This window comes from Manacus candei, unplaced genomic scaffold (assembly GCF_025592945.1).
Source record: "Manacus candei isolate 608988 ecotype Guabito, Panama unplaced genomic scaffold, ASM2559294v1 h1tg000014l, whole genome shotgun sequence".
Lineage (NCBI taxonomy): Eukaryota > Metazoa > Chordata > Aves > Passeriformes > Pipridae > Manacus > Manacus candei.
The window spans coordinates 76,382,160-76,398,503 of NW_026138062.1; the positions used below are offsets into that span (position 1 = coordinate 76,382,160).

Here is a 16,344-nt window from a genome sequence, read left to right on the forward strand (position 1 = left end):
CTCCAGACTAAACACTCCCAGCTCCCTCCTCCACTCCTCCTCAGACTTGTGCACCAGCCCCTTCCTGTCATGTTACACTCTGAGTTAACCAGCTGACAACAGTTGTGCTCAACCTTATGTCACCAATTAGTTTTCAAGCACACAGGTTAATGCAGAGCTTTACAGTATAGACAGCTTCCTTTTCTGAATGGTTGCCAATAACCAATTTACTCGATGATCTATGATTAATTTGAATCTTAAAGTAACTGTCGGGAAATTATGTTTGTCACAGCACTGGGGTTGTTCAGAAACTATTGGTTAACATCCCAAATTAACTGGAAAATCATTTGCATCTTGTTTTACTTTCTAGCAAATTAAACCTTCTCTCTCCAAACCCGTTTGTGTAAAAGCAAGAGAAAACTGAAAATGTCTTGCAATGTGGAAATTATGTAATGAAGTAAAAAATCACAAAGTCTTCATGCTGATCCCCCCCAAAATTTTGCTGCTTCATAGTATTTATATAGATTACTGGCATCAATCTTCTTTGCTCCTCTAATGAATCTAATAAGCCTGAAATTTTCCTGGATGGAATGTTTCATCCAAATGGCTTGAGAAGAGTCACACTCATAAAGTTTACGAAGTGATTCAGGAAATGCAATACAATGAATCAATTCTCTAACTACTATTAGGGAAATAAGCAAATATTTGATATATTAATGCTGAATTCAGAAACACAGCTGACAAAAGAAATCTAGAATACTTCTATGTCTCATATAATTCACTTTGTAGCAGCTTTTTGACTCACTAAAAATCAGATTTAATGCAGACTATTAAGGTGTTACCTTTAACAGAAATACCACTTTAGTCCTTTTTACAGTAGTGCCCCAGATTTGGTTCTGATTATATATATTTTGCTACATGTAAAGAGGTACTCTGAAGGCATGTGTTTCTTTTTGAAATACATGCAAACCCTGACTACAACATATAACATAGTGTGTCTAAAAGCAGGGATCCAAGAGCCTGGATATCCTCTGTATTGAGAAATACTTGTTTATATACTAGAAATGTCTGTTTATAAGTAACTGTCACCTTGGAAACTACTACTAAACATGAAAGCTTTGTCTCTATAGAAAAAACCCCATGTACTATTTAGTTGCCCCAAAGTTTATATTTTCCTAATCAATCTGAAACATAAATATTTGCAGTCAAATGTTCCTAGCCCTTATTTCCTCCTTCCTGTTGTAAAATTGTATCTTGCTGTAAATGTTGTGATTCCTAATAGCAAACAGAAATCAATACTCTTACCAAAACAATACTCTTTACAAAAATATATTTACATCCTTTGTCTCAGGAGACTGGAAGACAAAAAAAAAAAGAAAGAGCCTTCATGGAAGTCAGCTGTTTTCTGAGATCTCTGACTTCAAGGCAGTGCCTGCTCAGGTGTGGTAAATTCACAAGGTACAAGGGCCTTTCCTGTTTTGCCACAGTTTGCCTTTTGCAACTATTTACATTTTTATGTCTGCAAATGCAAATATTGACAAAATATTGACCACTGCATCACAGATACAAAATTCTATTTTTTGGCTTAGACTGTCTTGTAGTTTATTTCCAAAGAAAACATCCAATTGTACCATTCAATTTCTGACAGCAGGACAAAGACAGAAATGGGAATAAAAAATAATCGGAGTTTCCTCTGAGCACTGACAGTGCTGTACTGGGAGATGTGAGCCTAAAAATACCACTATTCAATATGCAGACCCACTCCATGGATTTCTTGCAGCTACAGGTACTGGGCTGTTATCAATAAAAATCTCTGAGGACAGGAAAGATGAATTCTAAAAGCACCAGAATCTTTGAGAGAACACAGAGGGTTTAACCTTCACATGGCAAAAGCACAGTGTGGAACTAAAGAGGTGCTATAAAACCCTCTAGCAATACACAGGGCCTGCTGCTGGGGAGATGTTCATGATGAGCAGAAAGGTCAATGGCACAGCTATGGGCAGTGAGAGCTGCAAGAGGACAGGACAGCCAGTGTGGGGTTCATTCCATTCTGTCACCATGAAAGGCTGCTTAAAGGGGAAAGACTTCACTGAGTCCTCCACAGCCACTGTGACAAATATTTCTGTCCCCACCCCATTTTGGTCATAGTTTTGCTGTTTGACTTCCTGCTGAACATTCCTACAGAGAACATCTATTGGGCTTGCTCAAGGGGGGCAAGAGCCAGGGGATGGAGCATATGGGAGGTGAGAGCATCCCACAGCAAACTTGGCTATGCCCAGCTCATCCAGGATGAGTGTAACATGGAACAGGGAATGCAGCAGTCAGTCTGCCCCGAGGAATAGGGGAGGACATTTCCCAAGGAACAGAGGTGACAGAATAGAATTGGGCAGACTCAGCCACAGTGACTGAAACAGTCTGGGTGTGAAGACCCACTTGTGAGGGCAGGGGAAGCTGGAGTTGAAGGAATGAGTGATTTAAAATGCTGTTAATTTCTATTATATCTGACTGCATTGCTTTGAATTCTTCATATTTACAAAGATTTTTATCCATATCAGAATGACACAGAGCATTTTCCCACCTTATTTTCAAAGCTTGTTTATCTTTGAGGAATTCAAGGTCGAAACAGATTCACCTTAAATGTCTGACACAGGGTGAGCACTTCATCAAAGCCTGCCCTGTGTTTCAAGGAAGTCCTTCAACACAGATACATTGCCATGAAATATTCCTTTTTCTTTTTTTTTTTTCCCCAACAAAACATTTCCTGATTAAAAGCAGCTCCAGCTATGATGAACAAGGCAGGCTCTAACTAATCTGAAAAACTAATTGTTCTGTATTGGTATCCAGCAGAAAAATACAGGATAAAAAATAGCTGAAAGCCTCCCGTTGTCATTTGGTATTTTTTCTGAACCTAGCTGGGAGAGAGGCTGCTTGGCCACTTCCAGGGCCTTCCACCAGCTGGGCTGATTAGCCCAGGATCAGTGTAACTTCCCTTGCCTGTCACTGGAGGCACTTGCTGCCAGCTGAGCACACTCACACGGGCAATTAGCAAGGCTCAGCCAACATGTGATAACTTGTTAAGCTGCAGTAATGTTTATTTTTCCTTTCAAGCCTCACACTAAGCAGCAGTGTGAAGCAAAAGAGGTTTTGAGAAATAAATGAAGGAAATCTGTGCTGTAAAGTAAAAACCAGGAGCTTTCCCCCCCCCACCCCCCAGCTTGCATATGGATCCTGATAGAAAACCTTGCAAAGAGGTTTGTGAGTGAAGACTAGTCAGCTTGCAGCTCTGTATAGAACTTCTAAGAAGTGGAAGTTACAGTAAAATTATCAGAACACTTCTATCTTAGGCCTAAACTAGAAATAAATATATACTATGCATATATAAATATATAGGATCTATAATCCCCTTACAATATCTATGTTGAATTCAGTAGATACACCAGAGTACTTATTCCAATACAGTTAAATTAGATGAGTTCCTTATTTTGGTCATACATCACTTTTTAAAGTGAAATAGAAAAAAAAGGGTGAAATACATTATTTAATACTCATTTATCATCTCTTATTAGAATTCTGTCATTGTGCCCTACTATGGGAACATACAAATTCTGTGCATTTTGTGAGAGTACTAATGAGAGTACTATTTCAGAGTACTCTGACTCCGAAATAGTTTTAGTTTCAGTGATAGATATGAAAGTTACTTGAAATCAGCTTATAATTAGCCAAAATTGTTAATGTTGTGATAATAACTGTAACAGGATTGTAACTAAACGTTTTGATATGGCAAAAAAATGATGCATCAGAGCTTGTCATTTTACTGGCAACAACCAACACACTCCTTTCCTTACTTTCTTCATACTGCAGGTACAATTTTGGGGTTTTATCTAAGTCAAAACTGAACAAGCTTCTTCAAGAATTTTTTACTTCAGTGGACACAAACAGAAAAAACTTTCCCCTAAAAAAATCCCACCCAAACCCCATTTTCCATTATAACAATTTAATTGCACCACACAAGGAATTTAAGTATTAATGAACTGAGAGTCAAACCATCCAAGAAAGGTCTTGCTAGAAGGTAAGCTGAAGTGAAATAAAATGAAAATTTTCATTTATGAATGCAAGGCTTAACACCAAGCTTCCAACAGTGAAACTGGTGAGACTGTCTCCTCCTCCATCCCTCTCTTTTAGAAACATCTCTTTGTAAATGAACACAAACTAACAGAAGAGGTACCAATGTGGGGGAAAAAACCCTCCACAGCCAACAAAACCAAACCCAAGAAGAAGGAAAAAGGTCCCCCTCTTATACTTACACATTTGCTTAAAATAAATGTTTGCCGAAGTTTATGAGCCAAAAATCAAAACAAATTCCCCTCAGCACTGCCAACGTGTTTATTGAATCACATGACTGGGAACGGAGCCAAGCCACCTCAAACTGCTGTTCCTGTGGCATAAACAAACCTGAAACTGGAATAAAAGGGGCACGAGGCACTCAGCTGTTCAAATGAGATAAGGCCAACTCACACTTGTCGTGTAAGCAGCTTCAGGGTCATCCTCCAGCACTCGTGACAGACCAAAATCGGAGACTTTGCACATGAGGTTGCTGTTGACCAGGATGTTCCGTGCTGCCAGGTCCCGGTGCACGTACCCCATGTCTGAGAGGTACTTCATGCCAGAGGCAATCCCCCTCAGCATTCCGACCAGCTGGATGACTGTGAAGTGGCCATCGTGCTTCTGCAAGGAAAGGTGCAAGTTCAAAGAACACGTTCATTTCATTCTAGCAATGTTAACTACAGCTCTTATTTAAAGCACATTTGTAACCCAGCCAGCCAACATGCTTGTTTTGTCAAGTATTTGACTTGGTCTGCAGTGCATGCCATCTCATCTCCCATTGTGCAGTTTATCCCCATTTTCTTCCATATTTTCACACATTCCACAGTCTTCCTGCTGACAAAATTTTATATCTTTTATAATAGGTTACTAAGAACACCTTCCCCAAACACTGTTTTTTAGTACAAGAATGAGAAAGCACACAAAAATCTTCTCTTCATCTTTTACTCTCTGGCCTCAGGAAACAAAGAACCCTCTTTTTATTATCTCAGCCTTGATTGTCTGCATTGAGGTACTGCTGCTACCTCACTTTTTTTGCTTTTTCTGGGGAAGGTTTCTTTGTTTAAAAAAAAAAATGCCAGAACAGCCCAGAAAAAGTCTGGAGCTTTATCTCATGTTTGTTCTGCACCTAACAGCATATAATCTCTGAATACTAGATTAAAAAGGAGATTTGGGCTGAAATTCAGGGGTTATTCCAAAGCTTTTCCGAAGTCTTCCTGGAAGAAAGCCCTTAAGCACAGCCCCATGAATGCAGTAAGCTGCTTAACTCCTATTGGTGTTGAACATGTAAATAAGAGTTGTGTCATTAACCACACTTGTCCAGCTGGTCAGTCTTTCTGGGCCTCAGTTTCCCCACCTCCAGCATTAGAGTTAACATTTCTTTATGTCCTACGTCAGACAGCTCATGAATTATGTAGCAGTGGGAACCAAGTGAGTACATGTACAGAAATGTGATTATGGGCTCTTTGCCTTTTTTAGGTCTGCCCTGTCTACCATTTACAGCAGACTGCTTACAGGATTATTTTTGTGACCTCAGCTGGCAGACATTTAGCTTCTCATGGATTATTCAGTGAGCCAGGCTTTTATGTTAGGAGGAACAGCCAAACAAAAACAAACAACTCTCTCCTGCAAGCAAGTTAACTTTTAATTTTCTCCTCCAGCACCTTTAGCATTGGGCAACAGAGAAGTAGCAATGTTCTGATCAGCATTCAGGACACTTCTACTGCTTAGCTGGTACATTTAAGCAAGATGGTTTTTTGTAGGGGAGAGGCTTACAGTAAGTTCAGTAAATTAATTAGATTCACCAAAGCAACGGGCTGAACTGTATAGATATGCTTAACTTTATCCCTGGTCAGCAAAGTATTTCAGCATTTCCATAATGACTCAATGGTTTGGGGCCTGTATTCAGCTCATCAGGATATAAATATTTAAAGAATAAATAAAAGAAATCCAGAAAGAAAATGGTAAAAGGAAAATACCAACACATTTTGTCAGCTAGAAGACCTCACAGCCTCAAGACACAACTGTGATAACCAGACATTTTACAGAAGGTCATCCCCTCTTATGAGCCTATGACATTCATTATCACAGGACCCTACCACAAGAATAAGGGTTATTTCAGAGTCCAAAATATACCAGTGACAGATATTTTAAATAAAAACATTCCATCTAGCAATTAAGATAATATTCTTAAATACTTTAAGCCTCTTCGATAAAGGAAGGAAATGGACTTTATCCAATGCTTTATGTAATGAGGCCACACAGGATTTGGGTTTTGCTTTTCATTTAATACTTCTAAATGTTCAATTGATTTAAAAATTATGAAGCTGGCTGCCAACAGTTAATACTCTTCACACCATGTATGGATAACTCTTTTTTATCTAACTGTAGAATTAGGATTTGGAACAAAGTGCCAGCACCTGACTTTTGCAAAATGATGAATCAGGTCTCTCCCACCTCCACAACAAAACACCAAACAAAACCAGCCCCCAAACCTCTAGATTTCACCTCCTGCTTATCTTCCTTAACAGCTCCATTCTTTCAACAAACCTCGGATTCATCTGCAACACCTCTCTTAACCTTTTGTCCTCTCACATCACAAGCATTCCTTCCTTCCTTTTTTAATTTCTGCTCTTTCAAACCTAGACCATGCTTGATTAATTTTTCATAAAACATAACCTTTTTCTGCTCTTTCCAATTCTCAGTATTTGCCTTACCAGTATAGCAGTAATGCTTGAGTTTAAAACAATCTCATGCTTTTGCCATTCTCTCCCTCCTTTCAAATTTCTTTCGGTTTCTACCTTGACAAAAAAAGTTCAAACTTATTATCTTCACCTTTGAAGAAATGACAGACCTGCTAACATACGACTTGCAATTTTATTCTGTCCTCCTTCTCCCTCTGCATATTTCTCCAAATCCTCTGCTGCATCTGTTTTCCTCATGCTTGGTTTTATATTGTTTCACTACCAGCCTTGCTGTCGGAACAACTACATTTTTTCCCACCAGCAAAACAGTCTTCTCTCTCAAGTCTCTTTTTAATCACTTCTGCATCTGTTTCTGTGCCAATTGTGTTCCCGCACAATCTATAAACTGTTAACCTTCAATATATCCAAATATCTGATCTGGATACAGACTGTGGCCATACCTAACCCTTGGAAAATTCAACTAGTTTGATAAAGTTATTGCAGATATGAATCTGGCCCTGTATCTTCAGCATGTGTAAATCCCCAGGTGCAATCCTTTGGCAACTTTCCATTATCTTGTTTCATTTGCTTGTTGTTTAGGGACATAAAACACTCATCTGAACGATAGGGTGGTTTTTACCCAGGGCTTTATTCTGATTCCCATAGCTTAGATTTGAAATATGCTTCTGATAGGATTCCCACTGGGCTCTTAAGGGCGTTAATCAATACTGGCAGCCATTCAGAAGTCAGTGGACTCACCACATTTATCCTATCATTCCATTAAATTTTAATCAGGCTTTAATGGCTTTACTAAATAAACTTTTCTCAACAGCTGAGTATAGATGCAATGTCTGAGTAGTTGCCACTGCATTTATGCAGCGGTGCAAATGCCCTGAAAAAAAGCATTTTCATTCAGCTACAGTTGGCTTCTGAAAACCTTATGTAAGTGAAATATTCTCCTCCTGTTACAGACCTTTCAAGAGCACTGACATATAATGGGCTGGTCAGTTCCTGCAGGGGAGGAAGGATGATATCCAAAGTTTCTCTCATTTCTTTTTACTGTCTAGTTTCCAGCTCCAGCGTGCACTAGTTCAGTGCTTTTCTACAAGCCCATGGAAATTTTCTTCTAGAGAAGGTTTTTTTTTTCTATTTTACTCTTCAGTAACCTTTTGAAGGCTTGGTCACTGGATTTTTCTGTATTGTTTCTAGACTTCCATCTATTCTAAAGTCCACTTTTTTATTTGACATATAATTCAGAGCACTTTTATGCCCTTATGCTCTAAGAAATGTGCAGGATTTGCTATAGGTCTAAATATTTTACTGCAGATTATTTACATCTTATTTTACATGGAGAATAGCATTGAAAATGATGTGTCTGTGACTAACTTAGATTATACTCACCAGTGTCAGATCCTACTGGTCACTATGTGAAAGATGTAGTTTTTGTATGCATTTCTGTTCTACCATGCAAAGAAAATGGTAAGATTTTATCAGCTTAAATCTTCCAAAATTCAACTTGCAACTTGGTATTGCTAGGCAGTATAACCCATGTTTCATACTATCACGTATAACACAGTCAGGTTTATATTATTGGCATGGAATGAGGTCAACTGACAATTTCTTCTTTAGTCAACAGTTAACAGAGTTCCATGCAGATTTAATTAATTATTATTAATAGGCTTTATTAATTCAATTAAATATAATTACTCTAGTTCTTTTTATTTGCTAATGAGTGATCTTAATTGACTCTTCAACCATTAAAAATATGGGAAATCTTTATATTATTCAAAATATTTGCACGATGAACCCCTTCCAAGGTTTATTATGAGATGCAAAAACTGCCCTCTATTCTGGACAGCACAGCAGTAGTAGCCTTGGGGTCCTGCTTTCCTCACTCAGCTACAGCAACAAGGAGGGGATGTCCTGGAATAATCAAGTGTCTCTGCCCACACTGGTGCACAGGAATACAGCTGACACAGAGTCACAGAGGTGGAAGGGACTTTGAACAGGGAATAAATCATCTCTTCACTCTGTGTCATTCCTGACATGCTTTTCTAACCTGCACTTAAAGACTATCAGGGCCATTAGTTCTTATCCTATACCATATCTTGAATAAGATGCCTCCCTCGAGCAGGGGCTGTGACTGGCACAGATTGCAATTCCTCTTTGCAACTCTTTCATATGCCCATGAAGACTAAATATCTCTCTTGCCCTTTCCTTTGGGCTTCACACTGGGTCAGTCCACACATCTCATCTTCTTGGTAACTATTCTTTTTGATTTTGTTGTGGACTCTTTGTTCACCTCCTCCATACATTTCCTGAAGAATTAAGGTCCAAACAAGAGAGTACTCTGAGCCCTCACCAATGTAAAGGGAGAGAAAAATTTACTTCACAGATCTTGCAGGGGATACTCTTCTTTCTAGTTTCCAGGGTGCCATTTGCATTTGTCACAGCAGTGCAAATGCCCCTGACCTGCTGCAAATTCCAGAGTAATTTCTTTCAGCAGACTTCTGTCTGAACACTTATTCTCTGTTCTCTACTCTAGAGCTGATTATTCCAGCCACAGTGGAGTATTGTGCCATTGTCCTTACTTATTTCTAGTTAGGTTTTAAGCTAATTAGTTACTAAATTATATCTTAAAATTGTTGTGGTGGTTTTAAATTCTAGCTCTATCCTATTGTCTGCCTGAGTTCCTACTCAGCTTTGTATTGCCTGAAAATTTCAAAGTTTAGTTGCAGTCTCAGGATCTAGAAGTGTAATAAAAATATGGGAAAACACAGACTGCAGAACAGCTCCACCCCATATTTCTTTCCATCCAAATTCCATTCCCTCCATACAGAATGTTGCCAATACAGTGTCCACCAGCAGAAGTTTCATGAAGACCATATTTCTCCAGCTTCTCATCAGGATCTCATGGGAGAGTTTTCCAGCCTTACTGAAGTCAAGGTTTAGGAGATCAGCTGTCTCTCCCACCCTCACAAAGCCTGCACCCTGTTACAAAAGGAAACCAGACTGTTTGACGGAATTAGTTCTTGACAAATCCATGTTGGCTCATACTTATCTCCCTGTTATCTCTAAGGTGCTTATAAATACTTTTCTGATAATTTGTTCCAAAAATCTTTCAGCAGCTGACATTAAGCTGACTGGCCTGTAATTTCTTGGCTTCTCTTTTCCCTTCTTTTAAAAGACATTAATGACACTGGCTCTGTTCTGATCCTCTGCTTTCTTATGTATTCTTGGCAAATTCACAAGGATCACACTGAAAGAGTTCACATTACCTATAAAATTATTTTTACCTTCAAATACAAAACAGTTTTTAATAAACTTCTTGTTGCTTGGTAGTAAGAATATCTACAATATTTAATGCCTAAGTAAAAATATCTACATATTTAAAATAGGTATTTATGAATTAAATTCTCACAGCAGTATCAGAAATACTGTTTTCTACCTCCCTTTAGCAGGATAAAACATTGCTTGAGAACAAATATTGGCTCTGTAGCATCAGCAACAGCTTCTCAGGGTAATCTTAGATCACATGTTGCTTACAATGTCACTGTTAAGGTAATGCATTATTTCAAATTTACTTTCTAATTGTTCAATCTGATTTTGGTTCAGGGAAAAAAAGAATTATATCAGCAGTTTCCAGTGCAGGTTTTCTTCTTTACAGAGTCACTTTTGAAAGCAAAGTGCCCTCTTTTTCCTGCCAGGAAGGAATGAGCCTCCAATAAATAAAAGTGCACACGAATGCTGAGTGTGAAGGCAGAAGAAGGAATATTAGTTATGAGCTCTAATGTTGCTGCCTCTCTGAATGCAGATAAATAATAACAGGAACCATTAAAGTTAGGGAAAGCCATCTGGCTTCTTTTCCCCAAAGCTGACTCTGTCTAGTGAGGCCATTTTAGATGGATATACAACATGCACTTTACAGCATCGTTTTGTGGAACTTGCTAAAAGTCTTAATTTTTCTCTTTTCTTCCTTTCCCCCAAACTTGCTAAATGGAAATATCTGCTGTAGCAGCTAAACTGTAGTTGAAAAAAAGGGTGAGCCTGATAGCAAAACCACTCTGAGAATAACTTCATAATGATTACTGCAAGAAACAGCAATATATCATAATATTTTCTCCATCTAGTAACACTTATCTTAGCCTCTGCTAGACCTGCCTCGAGGAATTAAAATTTTGGGCTGGATCCCAGGTTTTCATTTGCTGTACACTCTGCTGCAGTTAGTGCTCTCAGGGAACTAAGCACATTTCTTATAAACTCTTTGAAAGAACAAAATACATGATTTTCGCCTACTATGCACGCCTGTAAATAAGTCTAACTTTTTTTTAACAAGTATTTTAGTTCTCTGAAGTGAATGGAAATGTGTCAGTCACAAGTTTTCAGGCGGGAAAAGGAGCATTACGGTGGCAAATAGTAACAATGAAGAAGGCAGGACAACCCTGTGATTACACCAGGTAAATTACACCTTTCTCCTCCAGCTCTGAGATTCCCAAAACTGGGCCAGATTGGAGCATCTTTCAAACCTAAACATCTGTCTATTCAGTGAAAATGCTGCAGAACCTGAGGAGCTTTCTTTCCCACACTGATCCCTGGAGAGTGAATTCCCTTCCTTATGAAGAAGGTGAGCAAGTACAGTGCAGTGGATAGGCCTGATGGATTATTTTAATGTCCGGCTGCCACAGAACCTGCTGCAATACCACGAGTTCTCATCTGATTAATATTGCTGTGGCCCTGGTTCTCACCTCACTGCACGACTATCGTCAGCGCAGCTTGGACACTGAGCAGCAACAAAGCACTGACAGTTTCTGGTGGTCTTCAGCTGCAGAAAAATACTGAAAGAAGTTCAGTACCCTGGTGATAGGGGTTTTTTTGTCCATTTTACGTGATGCTATGTAGCCAGCCACAAACATCCCCAAAAGGCACTTTCTAGATGTGTTCCTTTTCTGTGGTTTAAATCTGTGCCCACACTTGGTGATGCACAAGGAGGGTGAGTGCAGACCAGAGGCAACATAAAGCTCTCCAAGTGTCATTCTTGGCAACTGAACCCAACAAGCAGTAGCCTCCTCAGGCACACAAGCCACCTGGCCTCCTAATCACCCTGTTCTTGTCCATGAGTGGCTAAATCCAATTATTTTAGCCAAGAATGGCCCTTTAAATAGAGCTGTGAAAACAGCAGATGATATTTAACTCATAATAGAGTAAACTCTATAAATCTGTGAGCCATAGATTTAGAGAGTGGGCTAAGTGGGGGATGATATGTCAGGGTGAAAAGAAAAACCTTAGGGAAAGGGCTTTTGTAGGAATTATTGCAATCATCTGACAGAGCAAGGCTGAGGAAAATGTTGTGGTTCCAGCACAAACAGAGAGGGAGTGAAACTGGGATTTGGACCTGGGTTCTATTACTGGATCACCCTCTGAAGTGCTGCATAGGTTTCAGTCCAACGTAGCACTCATCACCATTTCTCCTCCACAAAAAGAGGCTGCATTTGTGTCATGTATGAAGACTGCAAGATCACCAAGCAGTGGTTCAAACCCCGTGTGATTTACCACGTCATGGTCATGCTCAGAGGACAGACAACTCCAACAAACAGCACTGGCAAACTGCCAAAATACTCACTATAAAGGTTTTGTGGTGGGTTTTTTTTCTTTGTTTGTTTTCAATGTCTAATTTTCTGTGTGGTTGTTATTTGTTTGGTTAGTTTTTGTTATTATGCATCTCTCTTGGTTGTCTTTCTTGTTGTATCTTCTATAGTCTGCATCAACAAACCTGAGCAAACATATCTGACTACTCCTATCCTAATTACTAACCACATCTTTCTATCAATACAGATAGCTGCCCTTTCAACCCTCCTTGTCTTTATTACTCTCCTCATGTGCTTGCAGAGTAAATGATTGCTAAAATCTCCATGACACAGGCAGGTGAATAAAATGTGTCCCATCCAAAGTCTGTGTGTGAAACTGGTAACAAGAAATTGTACCTGGATCTCCTCAATTTCCCAGTATTAGCCACTTTCTTTCCAAGCACAGATTACTTCTATCTGGCAGCTGTTGGAGTAATATTGAAAGAGGAGTGAGGTTCTAGCCCCTGAGGAAATACTAAACTGGAAGCCCACATCCTTTTTCAGAGAAATCTCTCTGAGTGTTACCAGAAATGAACCCACATGAACCTTATTTCTGGTCAAAGAACCATTTTATTGATAGAAAATTTCAGGTGTACTTTTGTGGGATGATTAACTCACAAGCCTCAATCTTATATTTTTAGGAGAAAAAAAAAGGAAAAGATAACTGAGTTTCCTCTTTTGGAAATGAGTTTTATATAATTGTAAAAATAAGGCAGTATTTCTGAGGAAAATTCGGTGTCAAGTGTCTTCAGCAATTTAGGATGTCTGATGATGCACAATCACTGTAATTAATTGCCATCATCTTACAGAATTGGTTCTAAGTAACTGATGCCTTTCCACTAAGAATATATCTGAAGCATCTTCATATTGCAAATCCATGCCAATTTTTTTTCACCCAAAAGCTGAAAGTTAGCAGCCAGCCTACAGATATTTTGTGAGGCGGGGAAGACATAATTTAGCTGAGCTTGCTGTTAAATTCATACTAATAGCAGAAAGTAGGCACTGCTATCTGTAAAACAGGGAATTAAAAGCTATTAAAGTTTTAGCAGTTAGGGATCAAGGTGGGGAGGGAGGTTTTACTTGAAGCTTGTGATTCATGGTGCAACCTGGACTGTCATGAAAGCAAATATCCCACCAAGGCTGTGAGGAGGGGGATGGCAAATGGAGTTCTTGTGGAACATCCTCACATGGTTCATTGCAGAATCTCACTCTGAATTTGTAAGACTGATCCATTTTTGCAGGCTTTTGGAGGAAGGCAGAGGGATGTGCCAGTGAATTTTTGCAGGTTGTGGTATGTGGGGAAATATTTCTTCTGGTAAGAAATGGATTGTTTTTCACCCTCTGTGTAAAAACACTGCACTGTTACAAGTGATCCTTTAAATAATAAGAAAGATAGACTATCTGATAAGCCCTTCCAAATCTCACAACATTTGTTATATTCACTGAATGCTTTTCATTAGGATTGCTAAAGATAAAGGCTTTCTGTTTCTTTGTATCTTCACAAAAGCTTTTAAAACTGTGTACTTATATCTGCAGGACACAACTATTATTAATGAAGCAGCTGGATTTCTTTTTAAATAGGTTACTTTGCAGCCATTTGCTCTGCTAATTACTAACAGAAATGCTGACATATCTACAGTGCTTTGGGATGTTGAATACTATCTAAAGTACATTTTAAAAGTATTTTAGAAGAATAACCCGTATCTGAATTGTGAATTGAAACTGTAAAATAATATACATGGAAAACAGCTGCAGAAATTATTAGCTCACATTTCCCCCCAGCAGATTTGCTTCCAAGTATATCCCATGCGACGTGAGAAATATAGCTTCACAATAACATCATCATTTTGCTGATCTCAGTTTCTATTAAAGTATCCTAGTAAGTGGTAACTATTCTGATAAATGGATGCATGTGAAGAAAAACTGGGATATAGATATCACACCAGAGCAGTTCAGAGAAAGGTAATTCTCCTTCATGAATTATTTCAGTACTTGGTTTAATTCACCTTGTGAAATTCTGCACGCACACACACACACAAATGCACGGGGCAATATTTCAGGCCCAGACAAGTCTTTCTGGGGCACTGCTGAAAAATTAGAGACCATGGAAGCTGCAGGTACTCAAATCAGTGGCAGTCTGTCTGCTGCAGATGGATAGAGAGATGAGCTAGAATGGCAAGGGGGCTGATTTTTAAAGACTACCCCTTTTGTAAGACATGGATGAGATCAAATACTCCATAAAAATAACTTGATTTTGAGAAATCAGCAAATTGTCACCAAAAACTGTGGTGCTGGCATGTCTCTGACATCATAACAGATATCTGTTGTGTGTCTTGATAATGAAAAATAAAAAACTGTTTGGGAGAGCCAGTGAAGAGGACAAGAAATGTAAGAGAAAAAACGCTATGCAATAATCAAAACAAAAAGGAAGGGAGAACCAGAGTCTAGAAATAATGGCTCTGATGTACTTTTAGGGTGGTGTCCTCTGTTCCAGATGCTCTTCTCTTGTTGCTACCCCTTTTCTCAACCAGTTGTCAACAAGTACTTTCTGTATGACTTCCTCTCTCTGGTGTGTCTTCATAAAATGTTGGCTGTTTTCCCCTCCTGCTTATTCACTCTTTTCTCTTACCAGTTCCTTCTTCCTGCTCCCAAATCATCCTTCTATCACCACCACTTAGATTTTCACGCAGGTGTTTCCACAGCTCCTTGTTTAAGGTCTCTCCTTTGGAAGACCCTTTCAAACAAGTTCACAGACCCACAGGCCCCTGATCCCCTGCCCTGAGCTTGCCCACAACCCCAAATTTACCATTCTGCAGGATGGCAATGGCAGGGCAGCGGGCAAGTGAGGGCTGGTGTTTACTTTTTATGACAAGTTTGAAATACTTGACTTTAAAATTATTCCCACAAGGTCTTATGACAGTGGGTCTCTGGAGCATTTCCAAGGGTTCTGTTAAAAAAAGAGACCACTTTAGGATAAGTTTAGCTTAAAGGGGAGGTCATCCTTTCCTTCTATTTTTCTAGGAAAAATTAAATATAATTGTGCCAACATATTACTCACATTTTCTGGAGCCCTTCTTTAATGTTTATTAGTGACCTTTGGGGGCTAATTAATACGAGGACATTTAACCCATGAACTGTTTTTTAATTCAATTTGTTAAATGCAAGTAACCATGAAAAATTATAAATCAATTACTGAGTGTATTCTACACTGCACCAACCAAAAAAATCATAACAGAGTATTTTTGAAGGTGATTGAGAAAAATGAACCACCTCCATAAGACCAGGCATTTATCCTTCAATTTATCTTTTCTTTCACAAAAACACTTTTTGAAATACATGTTGCTAAAGTCAGGAACTACTTTTGTAGAAGAAATCAATTATATTCCTAAGTTTAAATCTTCTTCTTTCCCAGCCATGCTCTAATATATCACTGTACCTCAGAAATGTACCCTGGGGAGAAAGCTTCTATTCTTCACTAAAAATCCATGAATAACATTATGTAGAAATTAATTTGTGATAAATGATTTAAATCTTAACCTAGAATGGTGTCTTATTCAAATGTCATCAGAAAATGGCACCTCACCCGCAGAAAGGAGTCAAGGGATCCATTCTCCATGTATTCAACTACAATCATTACTGGTCTGCCTGCAAAACAGCAAAGAAACACATTAAGATTATGAACATATTATGGAGCTTTTATAATTCCATTTCTTATGTGCAGATTATTCACAGTAGTTAAATATGTTATGTATTTTCAAAATACCCATTTATACCACAAACACAATAACACAATTCCCTTACTCTCTAAGAATTATTTCCTATCTTTTTGGGGTTTTTTTTTGGTGCTGGATTAGCTGAATGTTCATCATTCACTCCAGTGTATTCTCCCTTAAAAAGGATCAAAGAACAGCCTGCTCCCTCCAAATAACAAATATTTTTGGAATATATTTAAGGCA

At 38.7% G+C, this 16,344-nt stretch overlaps 1 protein-coding gene across 4 annotated transcripts in view; it reads right to left on the reverse strand.

Moving 5' to 3' along the window:
• The window catches only part of EPHA6 (EPH receptor A6), a 451,959-nt gene that overhangs the window by 53,876 nt on the left and 381,739 nt on the right, over positions 1–16,344 (reverse strand). For all 4 annotated transcript variants that reach the window (XM_051779391.1, XM_051779390.1, XM_051779389.1 and 1 more), the window contains 2 exons: positions 15,972–16,033; positions 4,495–4,704 (listed from right to left, as the gene is read on the reverse strand). In XM_051779391.1, the coding sequence (XP_051635351.1) occupies positions 4,495–4,704; positions 15,972–16,033 (272 nt within the window). The remainder of the gene's footprint in view (positions 1–4,494; positions 4,705–15,971; positions 16,034–16,344) is intronic.